Source organism: Felis catus, chromosome A1 (assembly GCF_018350175.1).
Source record: "Felis catus isolate Fca126 chromosome A1, F.catus_Fca126_mat1.0, whole genome shotgun sequence".
In the NCBI taxonomy this organism is placed as follows: domain Eukaryota; kingdom Metazoa; phylum Chordata; class Mammalia; order Carnivora; family Felidae; genus Felis; species Felis catus.
In genome coordinates this window covers 232,306,960-232,328,486 of record NC_058368.1, presented here as the reverse complement: position 1 = coordinate 232,328,486, position 21,527 = coordinate 232,306,960, and the positions used below count along the sequence as shown (strand labels likewise).

Genomic DNA, 21,527 nt, shown 5'->3' with positions numbered 1-21,527 from the left:
CTGGATCTTAAGTGAGAACAGAAGACCAGCTAAATTATCTTGAGACACTTGGAGTGACACACAAGTTGATAGGTTGGAATCACATTTAGAGGAGCCCCTTTCTTGGGTTCTGAAGGCTTGTTTGGAAGGTTCTTGCTCATAAAAGGAGCTCATGTTCCTTCTCATACTCCGGGATCTCCGCTCTGAGACATTGTGAGGGGCGTGTTATTAGTGCCTGGTGCTTCATTCCCCAGCCCTAGCACGTGATTACTATAAGGTGCTGAAGGGTTCTGGATCCTGGGGGTAAGCAAGGCCCATGGGTAAAAGTCAGCTGGCTCTGTCTCTGTCCAAGTGCTAGAGAAGGGGGCCTCGTGGTAGGAGGAAAATAAGAGAGGGCACTGTGGATCCCAGGACACAAGCCCTTTCAACCACCTGAAGTTGTAAGCGCTAAAGATGTTCCATATTCCCACATGGGAAGGAAATCAAAGGAATTTCTAAGGAGATCATAGCAGAGAAAGAGTCTCCACGTGCTCCCTAAAAATGCTCAGGGGAACCACCAACTTAACAGGAATATCAAAATGAGAATTTCGTTCCTTCACATGGGTGGTAGGGCACATTGGGTGAAGCAGACAAGAGTCCTTGATGTCCTTCCAGTTATACCCCCGACCTCCTGTATGTTATCTCATTTAAACCGTGCAACAAAGATATGACAGTACATATTGCTATACCCATTTTAAAGACGAAGAAACTGAGGTTCAAAGAAGTAACTAACTTGTATTCCAAAACCTGATGCACAATGCCTCAAATAAAGACCACATTTATTTTGTCAGGCACTAGTCAAGACATAGGAGAAAATGGAGGCTCGGTGACTGTGAATGACTAGCGTTAAGTTTACTCAGTTGGTGACTCATGAACTCAGCTCTTTCTGGTCCAAAGCGGATACCCTTTCCACTCTTTCTTCCTTCCTTAGAACTGGCCTCTATTTCTGGGTGGATCACTGAATTAATCACCCGCTGGGAAAATCTAACAGAACACTTCACCCCACACCAGCCACACAGCACTTGTGCAGCATGCAAAGCTGAAGAGACTTCATTATGCATACAAATTATTTTGAAGATAATTTTTGTAATAATGTGACAGTTTTTCTCAGGATCCCATCGGGGTGATTCCAGCAATGAACCTGTACATCAGATTACCCAACCCCGTCCTCATTACCACTGTCTGGCAAGTACAGGTCCTCGGCCTGGAGCTCTTCTCTTTGACAAGACCTCTCTTTGAACATGGAAGGCACCGTGGAGGCAGAACTGGACAGTGGCCAATGACTCAGTATTTTCCAGCATTTTATTTGTTGCCGCTTCTGTGTCCTGTTTCTAACCCACTTCCCCATATAAGATGCCACCTTTTTTTTCAGGCAAAGGAAAGCTGAAAAGGCAGCTCATCATAAAGGACACCTATTATCTTACCCTCCCCTCCTTCACTCAAGCCACCGCCCCCGGGGTGCTGCTTGGCCATCTGTCTGCCGATCCCTTACCTTGATGGCTTCCACTGAGTCGTACTTGTCCAGTTTGTTAATATGGTTAGTTATGCTGGTGTTGAGAGGGGCGGGAGCAACAGGGTGGATGACGGTGGCGTCGTGGGACTGCTGCTGGTACCGCTGGCAGTAGGTGTAGACGAGTAGGGTAAGGAGGCAGCCCAAGATGGAGCTGCTCAGCCCCACGGCAATCATGTGGAACATGTTGAACTCTGGGAAGACAGCATCAGAAGTGACGCTACTTTGGAAAAGAACACACTACTCAACAGCTCAACGCACTCGGATGAGGACAGAAAAGCAAAATGAAAGGCCCCTGACCAATTCCAAACTTCAAGCAATCACAGGACCTTCCTTTGAAATGTCACGGCCACCAGGACACTTCCCCCCAGGAAGTACAGCTTATTTTGCGTTAATGCTCTTACGGATTACAATCGGGTTTTTGGACATCACCTGAATACACTAGCAGAAGCATTTTTTTTTAAAGGCTTGTACAAGTCTGCTTGTCTGTTTCAAGTGTGGCATGATTTCTGGTCTATGGGGTTACTTGAGAACATGTTTTCCATGCTCCTTAACCGGTGGAGGATCCCTGCCTACGGCCTGGCTGTGTCCCATGAACAAAGTGAGAAAGCATTTACTGCTTCCAATTACTGCTCAAAATTACTGTATTTTGGAGACCTTGTAAAGAAAATGGTTTACACCAAAGAAATAAAGGATTTGTGCCAAAGGCATAAAATATATGATCTTTTGATGGTCATGAAATAGCCCTCTTTTACATATTTTTGTTTGTGTTAAGTAGCATCTTTGGGTTATTTTCCTTCAGTTATAAATACAAGATGTAGAAAAAATGAGTGGACGTGGATTTCTGTCTCTAATATGTGATTGGCTCGAAGGACATCAAGATAACATAATTAAGACCTTTGTAATGTCTGAGAAACAACCAAAAGAAATTACAGATGTTCATCATGTCTTGGTAAAATGCGATACAAAAAAGTTTCCAGACTTTCAGGGAAAAAAGACATTTGAGTAATGCTCATGAAGCTGGACTTAGTGAAAATAAGGTGAAGGACAACTCAACCTTAGTTTTTCTATGCTGTGTTGGCTCTATGTGGCCAACCTGTTGCCTGTGGGTTATTGGTCTCTGTCACCTGCACAGGGCACATCCCGAGGACTGCCTTTCAGCCACGGTGTCCCCTCCATCCACCACCAGGGGGCGCAGTGTCACCCACGCTCTTCCCAGATCTGTCCATCCTGCACCCAAATAGAACCATGAGAATGCCTGCTAGGCACACTGCAGACACCAGGTGAGTCCCAGAGTGATAGCAAGAGGCCCCCAGGCTCTCAGGGAGAGAAGACCTGCAAGTCTGTCCCCTGCACCCAGGCCCTGGGGTGTATGTCCCTCAACTACCCTGGCTCCTCCCTGAGGACTTTCAGAGTCACATTCACCTCAGCTGGGTCCACTCACTGAGGTGCCCTCACTGTCCCCACATCCTGATGTCTCCCTCTAGGCTGTGCCCTTTGCTGCTCCCAGATGCTGCATTCTGGGGACCCCTGAGAGAGGGAGCTGCCTGCCCAAGTGAGCACAGAGCCTGGGTTCGCTGCAAGCCACAACCCACTCGCTCCTACCTGAATCCTAATGCAGGTGTCCAGTGTCTTCAGCACCAGGACCTGGATGACCCAGGTGGAAGTTACTAGAATATTCTACAAGTATCATCTACTCCCCAACACCCACCTGTTTTTCACTTTTTGATTCTTTGGTCAGTGGTTTAACAAAATGGAAGCAATTCATAAACCTCTGGCCTTTCCCGATTTTGTCTGGAGCCTCTAGAACTGGAGACCCCCAACCTGGGAAGGGTGCACAGAGCTTCCGGGGAGCTTTCCACCAGCAACCGCCCGAAATGTCTACTGTAACATTGAGGCGGTGCTCAAGGTAAGCAAGAGCGGATCTCACATATGTTGCCATTGTTTTATACTTTAGCCAATTGGACTCCCCAGGGTCCATGCCACCTACCGATAAAAGCACTGTCTGCTGCACTGATAACAGTTTATTGTAACCTACGAAAGATGTATGATGCTTTCCATATGCAGATGCTTTGTCATCAGTCCAATGAATCGTGCTTGCAGGTGCCTGGGGAGGGCTGGGGCCAGCTGACATCTTTATGAGGATTATATAGTCTTTGTGTCTCATGCAACTAAAACTAGCTAAATTGAAAATTTTCAATAGGCCTATGCTTTTCCGCATTGGGAAAAATAGTGCCTATTAAATCTCTTTTGAATTTGCTTAGCGTGGCTCTTTCCTTTGAATATGTTTTTTCTGTTGTTTTTGGTCAGTAGTGTTGGAATAGAAACCCACTACCCAGTTGGCTCAACTGGCTGTTTTTCTGTACAAAATTTGATGGGTTTTCCTTCAAATGGAAAAAAGACATCTACGTTGCCTCCTGAAATATCCCGAAACATTTTGCTAAGTAATTCCTTTTACCTCTCAGCCCTATACTCAGATCCATACAACCTCTTACTTGCCTAACCTGGTGGGTCAATGTTAGCAGCCTAAAGATCTAAAAACTCAGTTCTGAATATTATAAGATCTCTGTGACTTAATCAACCGCATGTCAAGGTTTGATCTTGGGTTGGGGAGCCAGTTAGCCCAGCTGACTCAGATACACAGAAGCAACATTTTAGGATTGGGAGTGGGCTTTGCATCATGTTCTCTCAAGTGCTCAAGGCCCTTGAAGGTCTCCTGTATCCTAGCCCAGAGAGGGCTGGCCAGGGAAAATGATTTCTAAACCTGTGGCAGGCGTGGAGGGCCAGTCAGCTCTGCAGAGGCAACTTCTGGTTGACTCCACGTTCTGCCTTGGCCTTCCCAGAGGACAAGAATACTCCTCAAGAATTCTGGTTCACGGATCTTGACCTACGCTGCCTCTGAGGGCAGCAGGTGCCCCCAGGCCCCGGGTCCAGAGTGTCCAAGAGTATTTGGCTCCAGCCCCTGGACACAATCCTCCCAGATACTCACTGCCAGGATACTCTTCCTGTGGCGCTCTGGCCTTAAAGCTCACACTCAGATCCCACTGCCTGGGTCCACACCCTGGCTCTGTTGCTGACTTCCCGGTGACCTTCACCCGTGGCCTCCTCTCTCTGACTCTCAGCAACCCTAATGCAGACGACAGTGCCTAGCTGCTATCCCTTTCCTAGAATTTGCAAAACCCAAATCTCTGGCACCTGATTTTTCCTCGCTCGGCTGGCAGCAAAGCATGACTTGACCTGACCCAGTCTGCTGCAGAACGGACTAGAGCTGCAGGGGGAGTGTTAGCATTTTCACTTTGCGCGCATCTCACAACAGCATCATTAAAGAGACTGGTTACAGAATGTGGCCCCGGGCACTGCAGCGTGTTATGTAACAGACATCGCATGCCCTGTATTACCCATCTGAAATCTGGTGAAGGCTGGATTCCGAAACCCTTTCCTATCTGCGAAGGTTTACATTAAGGAACTGTGGGCTGTGGCACCTCCATGAACACTCTCTGTGAGGATCGAATGGGACGCTTCTTGCCACTTAATTCAGTGACATATAGTGACTGATCTCACAGCTATGATTATTTTTATGGGAGCTGGTATATATTTATCTTCCAGCTGGATCCCAAGTGAGTAACTGTCAGTCTGTGAACCCACTGAACTCGTGTAGGTCAGACACCAGACCCTGCATCTCTCAGGCACTGAGGTCTTTTATGATGCGACTGTTGGTTCCAGAAGGGCTGGGGCTATTTGTGTCTCCATGATAAACTCAATGTCCCTCACAAAACTCCAAGAGTGGGTGGTCAGCTAAGATTATTGAATGAACAGATCGACAGCTACCTAAACAGAAAAACTGTGATGGTGGACTCTTAATTAATGTAGCTAATCACAGTAAGTACATTCCTAAAACACACCCACGAAGCTCCTGATTCCGTATGAACACAGAGACAAAAGCCTGTGGCTGAGCTGATGGACTCCCCTGATGGAGTCCATCAGTGGACTCCCCTGATGGAATGGATTCTGGAAGGAATGGGTATTTGTAGGTCACCAGCCACATGTATGAATATGCCATCTCGGTGTGGATATCGGGTCGGTTTAGCAAAGGTGGACGGACAGAGGGTGGGCTTTGATCAATGGACAGTCAACCCATCCTGCTCAGACAAGATAAACATAGACAGTAAAGTCTAAATTTATCATGAACTGGAACCAGAGATTGTGATTTATATCATTTGGGTCTGCAGAAAGTTTAAAAAATTCCTCTAGAGGTGTAGGTATAACCTTACGCCCCATTATAATTTTGTCGCTCCAGCGGCCTGGAGGTTTGAAGCTGGCTGCCATGGATTTGTGATGATCCCAGTCTAGCTACTGCACCTGAGAACCACTGATCCAGATGTCAAATATTGACTATTTGTAGTTACACTACCAAAGTGGAAGGGGTTTGGATCAAGAGTTTCTCCCGTCTGTTTTTCTTGGCCCAAACATCATATGAAACATATGGGAAGAGAAATGATTAGAAAATAACGGAAATCAACCAAACACTAGTTTAAGAAAAAAAGTTAAAAAACATTAGTTAAAAAGAGGAACTTACCCCCACACCTTTTCTCTTCTACACTACTGGATCTCGCCACAGATACTTCTGGAAAAAATTAAATCATGACGTTGGGTGTTGGGAAGGAAGCAAACATCAATGGTTCATTTACAAAATATCTAATGATTTCGAGTTTTATGTGAGTCCAAGTTCCAAAAGCTTGACTAATTGTTAAAAAAAACAAATCGCATGTGTTTCTTTGTTCTAACCAACCTGAGCTGTACTTGGTCAAGGTCATCTAGATGGGGAACGAGTGAGATTCATTACCACAGAAAGAAAAGGCTATGGTCCTTTGGCTCAAAACCAAGGCACTAACTTCAAAATAAAGCCAAGCATGTGCTGGTTTTCCGCTATCATATATTCTGCCAGCTGTGAACCCCACAGCGTCTGCCTCGGTCTTCCCACCTCCGATCTCTGGTTGCATCAAGGCCAGTGTTGCCAAATTCCCTGCAGAGGGGGGGACTGATCCACTGGAGCTCGAAGAAAATTGCCACAACAAATAAAGTCCCCATTCAGAGCTCACTCATGCTCTTTGCCATGATACATACAAATACACAAATAAAATGCCAGTGAGGGAACAGATCCCGAAAACGTTTTAACCCACAGGGATCAAGGATCAAACACCATGTCAGAAGACCGGAGACGTGATTCTTTCCTGTAACGAGAATTTTTCTCTGCGTAACAAGAATTAGCAACGTGTCTCTGGTTAAGAAGGAAAATGACACAAGGCTTGCAGTTCTACACCATACATGATGGAAGTGCCACACAAGACTAACGCTGCTAATTTTCTGTAACATATGATTACCCTTTTCCGTAAGTGGAAGAAAACGAGGTAGTTACCTATAATTATCTTGAAACAGGTTGCTCTCTGCTTTGGTCGACATCAGTAGATGTAAGGCCCACAGTGGACATGTACAAAATGACTTACAAGTATCTAACACCGTGCTTACAGTGAACATGCGACAGATGATTTGTTACCATCGATAAGTAAACATCAATTTCACATGGAAAAGCCTATTGGCAAAGGGCCAGCTAATCCCTTCTCCAAGATGAGCCCCCTGGTACATTTCCATTTTCCCAACTATATCAAAGTTGCAAAAGAATTGTCCCCTTTCCTCTGTACAAACACCTGCACACAACATTATAGAAGCATTTAACCTGTTAAAATACCAAACTAATCTATTTGAATTTTTTTGAGCAGAATCTTCTCGCTGTGTTATAGTCAGTAAATTGTAAAAGACACTGTGCTAAAAAAAAAAAAAAATCGTAAAACTTATGGCCTAAATGCAACCCACAGTTATCTGTAAATCTATCGTCTAATTACCTTGAAACCACAAGAATTGATAAGATCATCTCTGTTTCACCAAAAGTGACCTCCAAGGACAGCTAACACTCCCACCTATGACTCATCTCCTCTCTAAACAATGGAAATGATTTTGTTCACCCCGATAAGCATCTCTGCTCTTACCTGGGATAAAATTGGAATCAAACACACACGGCCGGCTCTCCGTGGTGTTTCCAGAACACTGGCTGCCCACAGGGAACAGAAGGATGCACTGGCGGGCACGGATCTGGACTCCAGACACGTCACACTCAGACCAGTCTGACCACTCCGACCAGCTCTCTGCAATGACCAGAAGGGGACGGGACAACACTGCCCACTGAGATCGATCGACCTGGAAGCACCACAGGTCACATACGTTACATTAAATTTTCATACTACAATTTTAACGGGTCTGTGTATAAATAAGATGGACAGGTAGCCTCTGACCGCTCCAGTAAATAAATTACACACGGGCATGGATAGAAGAGCTGGTATGCCTTTGATCAAAAATCAAATGTGCTTCAAACACATTTTCTAGAACCCATGTTATTTTACTGCTTTCAACTCATTGTACTAGACACTCAATAAGCTAATTCGTGAGGTCCAGCAGTGTAGACATGGGCAGTGGTCGGGGGAGAGAAATCAGCAGTGAGGACACCATTTTCCACCTGGCAATGCTCCCCGATGAAGGCCAGCCCTCAAAGGTTTTCCCGCAAAATTCCTACAGGCCTCAGAGCTCCAGCAAGAGAAATGACAATGTGTGAATGAGAAAGCCCTGGTTGCTGAAAGGGGTGTCGAATGCTTTCGCTTCTGTTACAAAAACAATTGTGCAGAGTCAATATACCAAAGTCAGGCTGTACTTGAGGAAGAATTTATTTTATCCTGTGTTTACTGTTGCCTATGTGCGTAAGATCGGTGCACGAGTCTTGAGTTAAGGTCCCAGGCTGAGTGATAAAGGTCACTTCACCCCGAAGTGGAAAATTTGCTAGGATTTGTTAAATTCGCCCAGGCTTACGGATGTGTGAAAAGAGAGAGCAACCCTTATATTTTAAGTAAGGGGTTTAAAAAAATATAAATAAAAAAGAACTCTCTGTATTTTTTGAAAATATTAAACACATTAAAAAGACATGTTTCTATGCGGGTTGCTTTTTTCCTCTTTTTAGATTTAAGCATCATCTTTGCATTACAGGGGAAGTTTGGAAATCAGACGTGTGCCTTGACGCACTGTAAAGACATGACATTTTTCCTCAAAAATGTGTCAAGTGCCAGGTTTGAGGATGACTGAGAATCTGGTTTCTAGGCACTGTTCTGTATAAATGGAACCTTCCAGAAAGATCTGCAGGAGCAAGTTAAAAACAAAAAAGGATGAGCATTTCAATGTCAAAGTTAGACTCAGAAGAGGGCGCCTCATTCATTCCTAGCGGGCCCTGTTGGGTGGGGAGGCTGTTACAGTGCACCCACTGGGCACCTGTGCTAGCCAGCCTCGGAGCTTGCCCACCCCCGTCCCCCAGACCTGAGGCTGAGTCCTTCCCAAGGGCTCTCCTTGCTCCCCACTCTGATTTTCAGATCCCACTACCAGGTTAAACCTTCTAATGAGACACTGCGATAACGAGTTTCTGTTACTAGTTGTGACACTGTTGACGTGCTGGTAGCTATTTTAATGCAGAACGGTGGGATATGGTCAAGGGTAACTGTGAGGGACGAGGTGCTCCTCTCTTTCAGGATTTGCTGTCGTGGGCCACCATCAATTTCTCCGTTTCTACATCAATCAAGGGAAGAGGTGAGTCTGCCCCGAATCGCGCAAGCCTCCTGGCTGCTCACCGGGGCAGGGCTGCGTGTTGCAGAGAGCTTCCTCCGTATGAAGCCCCAGGCAGATGTCTCCTCCGTAGGCTGGGGCCGGGTTTGTGCACGAGCGGGTCCTCATGTAGTGTCCACCGCCACAGGTCGCTGAGCATTTTGACCAGGGAGACCAGCAAGACCACACGCCATCCACTGGGAAGGGACACAAAGGCATATGACTTCTGAACTCCTAATGTGACCAGCCTGATGCGGCTGCAGATAGAACGTGCATCGTGGGAGGACATCTGCACACGCCCCTGACCGCTCCCAGGGCTGTCTGGCCTCTTCCTCCTGGTGACCAAACCAGTTTTGTGTATTTCTCCCTCTGCTTTCTCGGTTCCTCTTACTTGCTCTTTCAGGAAATATTTCCAAGAATATAATAAGCAAGCACGAAGATAGCCGAGGAATGCTATGTACGCGTAACAGAGTCCCAGTTCTGGGAAGGACCATTAACCATATTCCGTGGTCATTACTGGGAAGGCCAGGGAGCGCTCACCTTTGCTAACCACAGAGTGGACCTGCAGCCAAGGATCAGCAGTTGTGGACACAGACTTCCTTACTAATTGCATTACGATGTGCTCCACGAGAGCGGGATAGAAAAGAGCTAACGGGTCCTGGCAGGAACTGTGAAGGATGCTTCTAGATGGGGGCATCAAACAACCCGACTAAGCATAAACCACGCTGCCTTGGAAGTGCAGACCAAAGACAGGAATCCCCAAGATCTGCGGGCAGACTTCAGGATGATAATGCAGGTGAGTTTTACACTAAGGGCGTGAGGCATAACTGGTTCCATGACTGCTGGTGACCCAGAGCATGACTCCCGTTCTCCCCAGGCCGGGCTCGTGATACCTGCCCACGGGCCTCCTGAACCCTGGGATCAGCGGCCCGCCTGGCTCTGGGACCTCAGGGCTTGCCTCGCGTTAGGTGAAGTTGCTAAAACAGACACCTCATCTGGCTTCGGTCTCTGCTACTGTCATATCTGACCCGAGACACAGAATCCGAAGGAGGCTCCAGGCTCTGAGCTATCGGCACAGAGCCCGACGCGAGGGGGCTTGAACCCACAGACCGTGAGATCATGACCTGAGCTGCAGCTGGATGCTTAACCCACTGAGCCACCCAGGCCCCCCTCATTGTTACAATGAAAAAAAACAAAAAACAAAAAAACAAAACCATTTCAAACCAATTTTAAAACGAGTCTGTGACCTAACTGGGAACTGTGACTCAAAAGTTTATACATTTTACTTAATAGGCAATAAGTTAGATTAGAGCCTAAGGGGGAACCCATCAGATATATGCCACAGGCTGTGACACCAGCAAAAGGAGGCAGTCAGGTGTTTGCCTAGAATTGTGTAAGTTTCAAAAATCCTCTCCCACATCCAATCTTACTGGGAGGATGCTTGCTCGCTGTTTCTCCCGGAGCTGAAGTTTGGTCTCTAGCACATATACTTGCACACCCCCAAAAAGGGTGCCCCTAAGTCGTAGTGCCTTAGAACGACAGGTGTCAAAGGTGTCAGAGTGTACACGGGAAAGTCTGGAGCTCAGAAGGGTCTACTGACTTGTTCTAGATGGTTCCAGAGCCCAATTTAGAACCAACCACGTGATCTGAGGATTCTTCACTTAAAAAAAAAATTAATGTTTATTTATTTTTGAAAGAAAGAAAGAGGCGGTGGGGGGGGTGGGTAAGGGCAGAGAGAGAGACCTAGAATCCGAAGAAGGCTCCAGGCTCTGAGCTGTCAGCACAGAGCCTGACATGGGCCTCAAACTCAAGAACTGTGAGATCATGACCTGAGTCAAAGTCGGACGCTTAACCGACTGAGCCACCCAGGCGCCCCTTGTGGCTAATGATAGACCTGCTGACCAGTGGCCAACAGGTATATGAAACAATGCTCAACATCACTCATTATCGGGGAAATGCCAATTCCAAACCACCCTAAGACATCCCCCCACCCCTGCCAGGATGGAGATTATAAAAAGAATGACAGACAGATGACAACGTTGGTGAGGATGTGGCGAAATTGGAACCCTTGCACACTGCCGGTGCAAATGAAACCTGGGGCGGCCGCTGGGGAAACTACTATGGCGGTTCCTCAAAAAATGAAAGCCAGAGCGACTGTGTGATCCAGCAGTCCCGCTTCTGGGCATAGATATCCGGAAGAACTGAAATCAAGATTTCTAAAAGATACCTCCATTCCTATGCCCACTGCACCACTGTTCACAGAAGCCAACACTATGCGCCTGTGTGGCACCGCGTCTGTAGTTAACGGTACCGTCTGGTGTTGTCCGAACAGTACAACTGTTCAACAGTATCGTCTTTTAATAAAGGTTTGTTAAGTCTTTGTTATCTCACGTGGGTGGCTCTCATGTTAAATATCCTTACTCAAACACAAAAAAAGGGTAAACACTTCAAAAACAAACCAAACATCGAGTGCTTCCCTTCACAAGCATTTTATGATCACGCAGGATCTAACGGTCACACACAGCAGGGAGCCAATAAGCTCCTATGTACAACCCACCTTGCGGTCTTTCAAACAGTGTTCGCTCCTATCCACATTTCAACCAGTACGCTAAGTATCATTTCATCTCGTCTAATAAAGGCTGCCCGCCCCCGCCCCCCACACCGACTGTCCGGTGGGGATCGTGAAAAACATCCCCCGGCCCAGGACTGTTGGTTGTTTGACAGAGAGAGTGTCATTCTCGCTCAAAATGTGAGCAGTGTGGGGGCACATTTGTAACCGAACCCAGTTGCGAAAACGTTCCCACTTGTCAGTTTAAACCATAAGATCACATCGTACCTCTACCAATTGCCACGGCAATTGCTTTGCTCCAAGGGATATCGAAGAGTTGGGGAAATAGATGCTCCCTGTACAAAAGGAAATCAAAGGACAATTCCAGCCACTTCATTCCATCAGGTAGTCGCCCTGGTCTGTAATTGTCCGATGCCCCCAGACCGATTCTACCCTGCCCGTCGCCCCCCACCACGTCATCCTCGTGCTTACGTTTCAAATCTCAACCTTCCTCTGGGGGCAGTGACACTGGGGAGAGGGGGGATGCTGCTTTATACCGGGTGAAAAATGACATTGAGTATGGAAATGCCATTTCACATTAGGAAGGCTAACGTGTTTCCAAAACAGAAATAACAGCCTATTAAAAAGCTCCATGACGTAGCCTTCACTGCCAGGGAGCATGCAGAACCTGGTCGGAAAACAGGAACTTGGAAGCCAAGAAAACCATACAAATGTAGACTCCGTGCTAGCCATGCACACCAGGGGAACCGAGCTGGGCTGAGCACATGAAATCTCCCTTTTCCACTACATAAACTAGGCTGGACTAACAAAATAACTACACGAGTGGAAATAATAACTCGCTCAGTATTGCCCCCCCCCCCCGCCCTGTCCTCACCGCCAGCCTTGGTGGCGGGGTTGTATTCTAGAAATGTGGGACTGAAATGCAGAAGGGTTAGGGCGCAGAGGGAACACATGGGGAGCAGGCCTGGCAGGCTGAGCCCAGGACTCGGCACAGTGTAGGGTTTCACGTAACTTCTGTCCCGTCGCTAAAACTCCGGCGGGAATCTCCTCCTGGCCAAGAAAGACCAGCTCACAGGAAGATCGGACAAATATACGAAAGCTCAGATCCCAGGTTTTTTGCAAGGAGCAAAGCAATCAATTGTAGGGAATTATTTTTGAGCCAATGGAATGTATGGATTAGGTCAACTTCATAGAAGAAGATGCCAATTCGTGTTGGCATCTACCTACTACAGTAACATAAGAATGGTGGCCACGGGAAGTACAGTTACTAGTGATCTAAAGAGCAAAGCAAAATGGAATGATTAACGTCTGAGTGTCAGGCATCCTGTGTGCTGTCGGAGATACAAAGCCCGACATTTACAGTTCTCCAGGACGTGGGCGTGTTTGACGTGGATTCCCCAGCGTCCGGAGGCCTGGGCCACACAGGTCATCACTGTAGGACAGCTGTGCTCTAGACTCCTCCAAGGACCCCTGGGCAGAAGTTTCCTGCAACAGCTGCCCCTACTCCAATCCTCAGTGCTCCTTCTGGGCAGAAGCTATGTCTCATGAGCCATTTTTGTCACCTGTGGTTTACAGAACAAAGCGTGGACTCAAGGAATTCACGAAGAGAAAGGCAGAGTGTTCTAAGCTCATCACAGGTGTCTAACATGTTATCTATAGAACACACATCTGCCCCAACTCATCACTTTGATTCATAGTCTGTCCTTCCCACTCAGGATCCTCCTCCCTCATACTTAAGGTTTTCATAAATATACACAGACTCTTATTTGAATTTGAATAGTACTTAGTAACAAGGAACTACCTGTTGATTCTACCTTTGTAGGTCAAGATCTGGAATCCTTAGTTCTGAAATAAACGTGGATTGACAAAGGGAGTGAAGAAAGACCAAGCTACTGCTCAGTGTTGGAGGAAAATTACATAGGTGAAGTTACTACCAGACCAACCCACGGGAGGGGAGAAAGGATCATTTCAACATGATCATGACTTTACAACCTTATTGCAGTTTAGTATACAAACTGGAATTGGAGATCAAATTTTTCATTGTCTGATTTAAAGGACTTTCCATTCATCTAGCCTTTGATTTTCAAATTTCATCATAATGAACAAACTTGTTTTTAAATAAGATACAGTGTCCATTGTGGCTGTTCTTGCCCAGTAGGACTAAGGATGAGTAAATTCACAGGGAGGAGAGTATCCTAAATGGGGTAAAAAAATAGCCCTATTGCTGGATTTGCAGCTTGGCACCCACATCCCTGATCGCTTCCAATCCCTCCTTGCCAAGTTACATCCCATCGTGTGTTCAGGAATTTTCTAGAAGGTGGGAGAGAGGATAGACATTTACCCAACTCAGTCGCCTGAACTTGCTCATTCCCAAGTGGAAAGTGACGTCTGAATATTTCCACAACCCTCTGGAATGTTGGCTTTCAGAAAGAAAATGAGGACAGAGCTATTTCAAGACATTAGGGTTATGTGCACATGATACTGGCTTGGCCATCAAATCAACTGAAATACAAACAGCCCCCGAGTCATGTTAAGGGATGTGTCTGAGATGGGCCTGAGCCTTACATGCAAGGACCAGAGTGGCATCCAAATATTTGGAGGAGACTTGAAGCTCGTTGACAGTGATGAGGACTCATGTCTGGATCCTGGGGAGGCGTGGGTGGATGGAGGGATCCTGACATTCCCCTATCACCCTCCCTGTTCAGTTTATAACACGTATCCTAATCTGATGATGTCACCAACAAACTGTCTCCCAGCTCCAGGGAGGAATCTCACTCTCCGTGCTGGGGCTGTGGGAAAGAACTGGCTTTGTGACCTTTCCCACCCCCTCAACATCACTTGTTTGGGAGAACTGAGTGGCTGAAGGGAAAAGTCCCCTGGGGCTGGAGAAATACAGGAAGAGACAGCCTAAAAGGGGCTGAGCAGCCCTAGGAACAAGGGCATTATTGGGATTCTCAGCTACAAAGCTGAGAGCTATGTTATTTTCAGTTTAATGTACATTTATTCATCCAGCCATCCAGCCATCCAACTATTTATTCATCTACCAATCCACCCATCACCCATTCATCCCCCACCTATCCATCCATCCCTCATCTACCCATTATTCATCTGTCCATCCATCCACTTATCTATCCATCCACCAATTCACTCACCACCCATCCACCAATTCACCCAGCACCCATCCATCATCTATCCATCCATCTATTCGTCCACCACCCATCCATCTATTATCCATTCACCCATCTATTCATCTACCAATCCACCCATCATCCATTTATCTCCCACCTATCCATCCATCCATCAAATATCCAATTCATCTGTCCATCCATCCACCTATCTATCCATCCACCAATTCACCCAGCACCCATCCATCATCTATCCATCCACCTTTCGTCCATTCACCCATCCAACAAATGTTCACTGAGGACTGCTGCAAGAGAGTTCCTTGCTTAAGGAACTAAGAAACTTATTTGTACCCACTGAAAAAGATGCTATGCTTGCAGGCTTCTGTATCTTTAAAATCACTGTACCTGGTGTTTGGAATAACCCTCCTTCACTCACCATCCCTGCTTGTCTATTTGGTCAACTCCCGTCTGTCCCTCAGGACCCAGTTCAGGGGCCACCTGATCGGGGTAGCTGCCATACTTCCAGCTCAATGGGTCCTTGGCTGATATAGTCACTACATCTGGTCATCAGCCCAATAGCCACTGACCATACTGAGTTGACATCATTCCCAGGATGCCTCCTCACCGAACTCTAGGTTCTTTTCTGCCCGGGACCATATCACCATGCCCACGTATTCCCTGTGAATGGTGCACAGTGGGCTATCCAGAAATGTTTGCTGACAGAATTGAAGCAAAGAAGGAAGGGAGGGAGGTCAAGTAACCACGGGCTTGTTTTCTCATCGTTCCATGAACGATCACTGAGAGCCCTTTCGTGGGTGCCAGGCTAATGCTGGGAGCCGGGGACACTGCAGGGAGTGGGTCCGTCACAGAGTTCCCGGCTGTCCTGGAGCCTTCACTCGACAGAGCCAAAGACAACACGCACAGCCGTCGACAGGGTTCGGGTGGCCATGCGGCATCGATGACAGACTCTGACCACGGGAGCATCAGGTGGAAGCGAGTCAGGTGCCAGAGACACATCCAGAGCTGTGGCCGTGGGGACACAGAGAGACTGAGCGCTGACTAGGACAGACGGTGCACACAGCGTCCTGTCCTGGAGGAAGGAGGCTCTTCAGGCTCATTTATTAACCCTGTGATTTTCTGGGAGTTCGTCGAATGAGACGCCAGGTCTCGGGACACAGACAACACAGCTTCTGTCAGCCTCCAGGGGAGAAGCGTGTGTGTTTAGAGGACTGAACCCAGCACAGAGTGGAGGCCTGCTGACGGACTGATCTGGCTGGTTTGGCTGGCACCTGGTGGGTCATTCTCGATACCTGTCATTCTGGAAGAGGAGCCTGTGGTATGGGGGGGAGGGTGGTCCTGGGACGGCTGGGCCTATCAGTTTGGGAGAAGGTCAACCTCCAGCTTCAAGGACACAACACATCTCTCCAGGCGATGACGGCAGGGCCGACTTCTCCATCAGGCATGATGCCTAGGGCCCAGGATTTTTAGAGGGATTCACGAGAATGTTGTAGTTGCTTTTAAATCAGGAGACATAGGGGCGCCTGGGTGGCTCAGTTAAGCATCCAACTTTTGGTTTCGGCTCAGGTCATGATCTCATGGTCAGCTCTGCACTGACAGCTCGGGGCCTGCTTAGGATTCCCTCTTCCTCTCTCTCTGCCCCTCCCACACTCATTCTTTCTCTCTCTCAAAATAAATAAACATTTAAAAATATCAGGAGAAATAAATGAATATAACCCAGCCTAGGTTATATGTGTCTTTACACCAATGCAGTTAGAAAATATAGTCCGTGAGTCTTACATACATATAATCTCAAGCCTAAGGCTGGGGAAGCTAAACGAGCCTCCCTAAATAGAAGGTCTTCTAAGGCCCTTGATTTTTCAGAAGTTTTCCAGATTACTCAATCCACTCACCTGGGCAAGGCAGAATGTTGCATTCCTGGTATTCCAGGGAGGGGCCCAGGCAAGGCAAGCCCCCATACTTGGGCTCGGGGTTGTTGCAAACCCGCTTCCGGTTCCGGATGCCCCTGCTGCAGTCGCGGCTGCACTGTGACCACGACGTCCAGGCCGACCACGCCCCGTTGACGGTGTGGGCGGAGTATCTCCCGGCACGCAGGAAATCGCCAGAAAGGCCTGCCAAGGAAATGGCCCAAGTGTGATTCTATTAGAAGTCCTTAGAGGAAGCACAGTGCAAACCTTCACTCTGCCTCGGCTGCCTGCTTCGTTTCTAGAACTACACTCTCAACATCGGTTGAATACTTCTGATGCTTCAAAAACCAAACTGTTGGCGAATGATCATCTCCAATCGCTGAAGCTTCTTTCTCTGCGGTTGCTATTGCATAGGATGCAGCTGAGAACTAGATTTGTAAATGTGGTAACTTCCTTATACAAGGAATAGGTCTTGGGTTTGTAGGTCACTTATTTTCCTGAGAAACTTCTTACAAAGAAAACACAACTTTCTCCCTTCCCTTGGGAATCCTGCAAAAAAACCGGGCTGTCCAGGACCAGGCCATGCTCACCATTGGGGACATCCGTCTGGACAAACGGAAGCATGATTCAGACGTTTTTCTAAACCCGTTCCTCTATCCGTGAGCCTTCCCAAAGTGAATTAATGCTGGTGAAAGTCTCGGAAATAATTCAGAGTTAACTGCTTCGGAATCACAGGCCAGGGCGACAGGTGTCTGTTCAAGAACCAGGCAAGGGGTGGAGCTCCTGACTCGGAACTGAACACACCTGTGAATGAACTTGCCCAGTGGCACCCGCTCCTATGCAGTTCACAGCACACTTACCAGCAGGTGTGTTTCCCCAGGTACACATGTGGCGGTAAGAACACAGCAGCGAGGAAATGTCTTGTTAAGAACAGGCTCTGCCTATGTACTGGGGTCTGGTCTGCTCTGAGCATTCTACACTTGGGAAGCCATTTAATTAGCCACAGTCAAAATTCCTGCTTGCTTTGGTGAAAATGGCTGCTCGCTGACAATATTACAAATATTCAGTAATTCTCTCAAACGCTGGCGATGTGATGCGGGTTTTAACAAAAAACTCTGAGGATGCCACGCAGTTCCCGGGAGGTGTGACAAGGCAAATACACTCACAGCCCTGTTGCTAAGCTCCTCTGTTGTTAAAAACTCTGGCTCAGAAACCTAGGAAGGATGCTCTTTTGAGAAAATGGATTAGAAATGTCTTTCTGTAATGAACCGGTACTCTGTGCTTAATCAATACAGAAACAACTATGCACAGGCAAACCTCATTTTGGGCAATCAGAGGCAAAGAAGCCCAATTCTGTATTTTCAAGGTGTCCATACCAAAACGTGTGGATGGTCATTAGAACCAGAAGCCCCTAAGACACAAGGCAGAGGAAGTACATTTTAAGGCTTGCTCAAGATATACTTTTGGAGGAAATATGGGATATTTTTTATAAATGTGTATCAAACTTGTTCTTAGTTTATATTACTATCATTGAAAACAAATATCAGCTATGGTTTTATATGTATCTGAGAATGAAAGGGTTAAAAAAATGTATGTTCAGAGAAGACAATGACATTCCTGTAGGGACACACTGCTATTCACTGTCTCTGTTTTACTTAGATGACATAAGAAATAAGAAAATTCACTGCCTGCTCTGAAATGAGAAAATAAGTGAATGACTCAGAGACAGCATTGCCAGATTTTGCAAATAAAATAGAAGAACCCCTGTTAAATCCAAGTTTCAGATGAATTTGGATATTCAAATTTTAGCAATGTTTTAGGGTAAGTATGTCCCAAGTATTGCATGGGTCATACTTACCCAGAAAAGATTCATGGGGCATACTCATATTTTAAAAATTCTGAAAAATATCTGAAATTCATCTTTAACTGGGGATTTTGTATTTTATGTCACAATGCTAACATGACATCACAGGATAATCCCTTGTGGAATGCAGATCTTTCAAATGGGTCCTCAGTTTTCTCTTGATATTCTATCATATATCTTTTCTTCTTACAGCAGGGTTTTACAGAATTAATAAGAGTGAATATCATTTTGCTTGATTTTCTACATGTATGGGTGTTTGCTTTATGTAAATTGTAGACTTATTCACACAACATTTTTCACTAAAGCAGACTTTTTTTTTTCAAGAAACAATGAACAGGCTTATATTTAGTTGGTGAACTACAGTGAGCAGGATGGTTTGAGGTCAGGAAATAGTTAATGTCAGAACGTACAATTAGATGTGGCTCTCGATGGCAACCGCCAAGCCTCCAGTCATGAAGGCTGGCAGATCCAAGATGCCCCTGCTGTTCAGAGGCTCCCGGAGGAGACAGGGACATTTGTGGCCAGCGTGCCACCAGTGGTCCTCACGTGGAGCCACTCCAGAGCCATTTCCCTCTGGCAATGAAGGAGGACGTTTATCACACCCCCATGAATTTATCCCATCCATGTCAGTCCAACATGGCGACTGCCTCCGTGGTTCATCAAGGCCACCCACCCTGGGTCTAAGGATCCTTCTCTAAAAGTGTCACTGACGGTGACTATGCTTTCTATGTCACATTCATGTTGGGAGAATGAGGTGGAATCATAAACACAAAGGTGCTGAGAAATGTTCCAGGTGCACGACATTACTATCACCGTCCTCATCACATCATGTTCTGAGAACCATCTGTGAACACCTATTTCCTTTCCAGAATTGGACAAATTTTGTGAAAGTAGATGGGAAAGACAGAAGTGACGAATAAGGAAGCGGAAATGAAGCTCTTTGGGAAGGCCAGGCTCGCCCCCTTTCCTGCAGTGGAGACAGCTGAGCTCCAGGGGGAGCCAGTGAGTTGTCAGAGGAGAGTAGCCCACTGAGCAGCGGGGCCAGGCGGAGGGTGCATCTTGTGGTCTCTCTTAGAGCTTTCCCTTCCGCTATTAATATGGTATTGAAGGGATTAAAAGGGCAGAGCAATTTCAGAGCCTATTAAAGGATCCCCACAGGCTGAACTTTTTTGCAGAAAGATCCTTCTATAGACAGAAACACAGAGATGGTCTTTCTTTGTCTTTGTCCAGTTTGGGGATAATCAAAGGAAAAGCTTATCTGCAGCTTACATTTTAGTGACAGAAGATTCATGGAAGACGACTGAGCCTTCCTTGATATATTTTCTGATATTAAATAACCCCCCCCCCCCAGACTCTTCTGGATGTATTAAGAAGGCAGTGTTATTTTGAGGGCTGAGTTCACAGGACCACCTCAGTATAGAACTCTTTCCCATCAGTTTGCCACAAAAGGCATTTGTGCACTTGTGGGATCACTGTCGTAGATTGCTAAGGGGAAAATAATCAAAAGGAAAAGAGCCCCTTGCTCGCCTGTGACCTGAGAGATGGGGTCGCACGCGGGTCTGTGCAAGTTGGGTCGGTCCTGGGGGGTTGGCTGCTCACCGTCTGTAGAGCAGCCGCTGGTTCCGTCACTAGAACAGTATCGCATCTCGATTCTCTGTCTTCCCACTTCCAGCAGATTTGGATCAGGCAGGCGGGCTTTGCACGTGTAGCGAAATCGCTGCTCATAGTGGCCCCCGTTGTCCGAGATGTTGACGGGCGTCCAGGGCGTCCAGGGTGTGGTCTTCTTCAGCTCGGGGCACGGGTTGATATTGCAAGGCTGGTACTCCTGGGAGAGAAAGGGTGCGGCAGGTGCTTATCGTAGGGCATAAACTGGGTCCAGGGCTTCCTTCCCTTACTGAGAGACAGGGCTCTCTAAAACGTCACATCCTGACACCCACCGGCTATTCTACAAAGTGGAAAACACATTTTTGTTAAATTGGACATTTAAGAGGATGATCAGTGTTCAGGTCAACCACAGAAGGAATCTGCACAGGGGCGCCTGGGTGGCTCAGTCGGTTAAGCGTCCCACTCTTGATCTCGGCTTAGGTCACAGTCTCAGATTGCCTAATGGAGCCCCACACTCGGCTCTGCACTAACAGCACAGAGCCTTCTTGTGTTCTCTCTCTCTCTCTCTGCTCCTCCTCTGCTCATGTTCTCTCTCTCTCTCTCTCTCAAAATAAATAAACTTTAAAACAAGAGAAGGAATCTGCACAGTTTATCCTGTGTCAACAAGAATGAGACAGTAAGTGTAACCGTACATGAATAAGAATGGTGATCCCATAAAAACCATCTTCCATCTTTCACCTGATAAATAACCAAAACTGCTGACTATTCCAATGTTAATCTTAGCTTTTTAAAAAAAAAAAAAAAAGCTTGAAGTTCAAATGATGGAAGCAAAACTTTTCGTTTTTGGACAACATAATGCTCAATGAGATTTAATGAGTATTTTAAGCTCTGGGATCACAGATTCTAAGCATAAGAGTAGTGAAGTATTTATTTATCCAAATAAAATACACAATACATAACTTCTTTTCAAAAATATGTTATTTATTTATTTACTTACTTATTGAGAGAGAGCACAAGTGGCGGAGGGGCAGAGAGAGAGGGGACAGAGGATCTTAAGCAGGCTCTGCAATGTCAGCACAGAGCCCTACGTGGGGCTCCAACTCATGAACTGTGAGATCATGACCTGAGTACAAGTTGGATGCTTAACCAACTGAGCCACCCAGGCGCCCCTGTAATAACTTCCACTGTGTAAGTTTCACAGCATTTCCCTCATTGA

The 21,527-nt window shown here is 46.6% G+C and overlaps 1 protein-coding gene across 9 annotated transcripts in view; it reads right to left on the bottom strand.

Annotated features, from left to right (window-relative positions):
• SEMA5A (semaphorin 5A) overlaps positions 1 to 21,527 on the bottom strand; it is a 483,514-nt gene that overhangs the window by 8,713 nt on the left and 453,274 nt on the right. For all 9 annotated transcript variants that reach the window (XM_023239575.2, XM_023239573.2, XM_023239601.2 and 6 more), the window contains 6 exons: positions 20,306 to 20,531; positions 16,828 to 17,046; positions 9,250 to 9,420; positions 7,573 to 7,728; positions 6,105 to 6,152; positions 1,511 to 1,722 (listed from right to left, as the gene is read on the bottom strand). In XM_023239575.2, the coding sequence (XP_023095343.1) occupies positions 1,511 to 1,722; positions 6,105 to 6,152; positions 7,573 to 7,728; positions 9,250 to 9,420; positions 16,828 to 17,046; positions 20,306 to 20,531 (1,032 nt within the window). The remainder of the gene's footprint in view (positions 1 to 1,510; positions 1,723 to 6,104; positions 6,153 to 7,572; positions 7,729 to 9,249; positions 9,421 to 16,827; positions 17,047 to 20,305; positions 20,532 to 21,527) is intronic.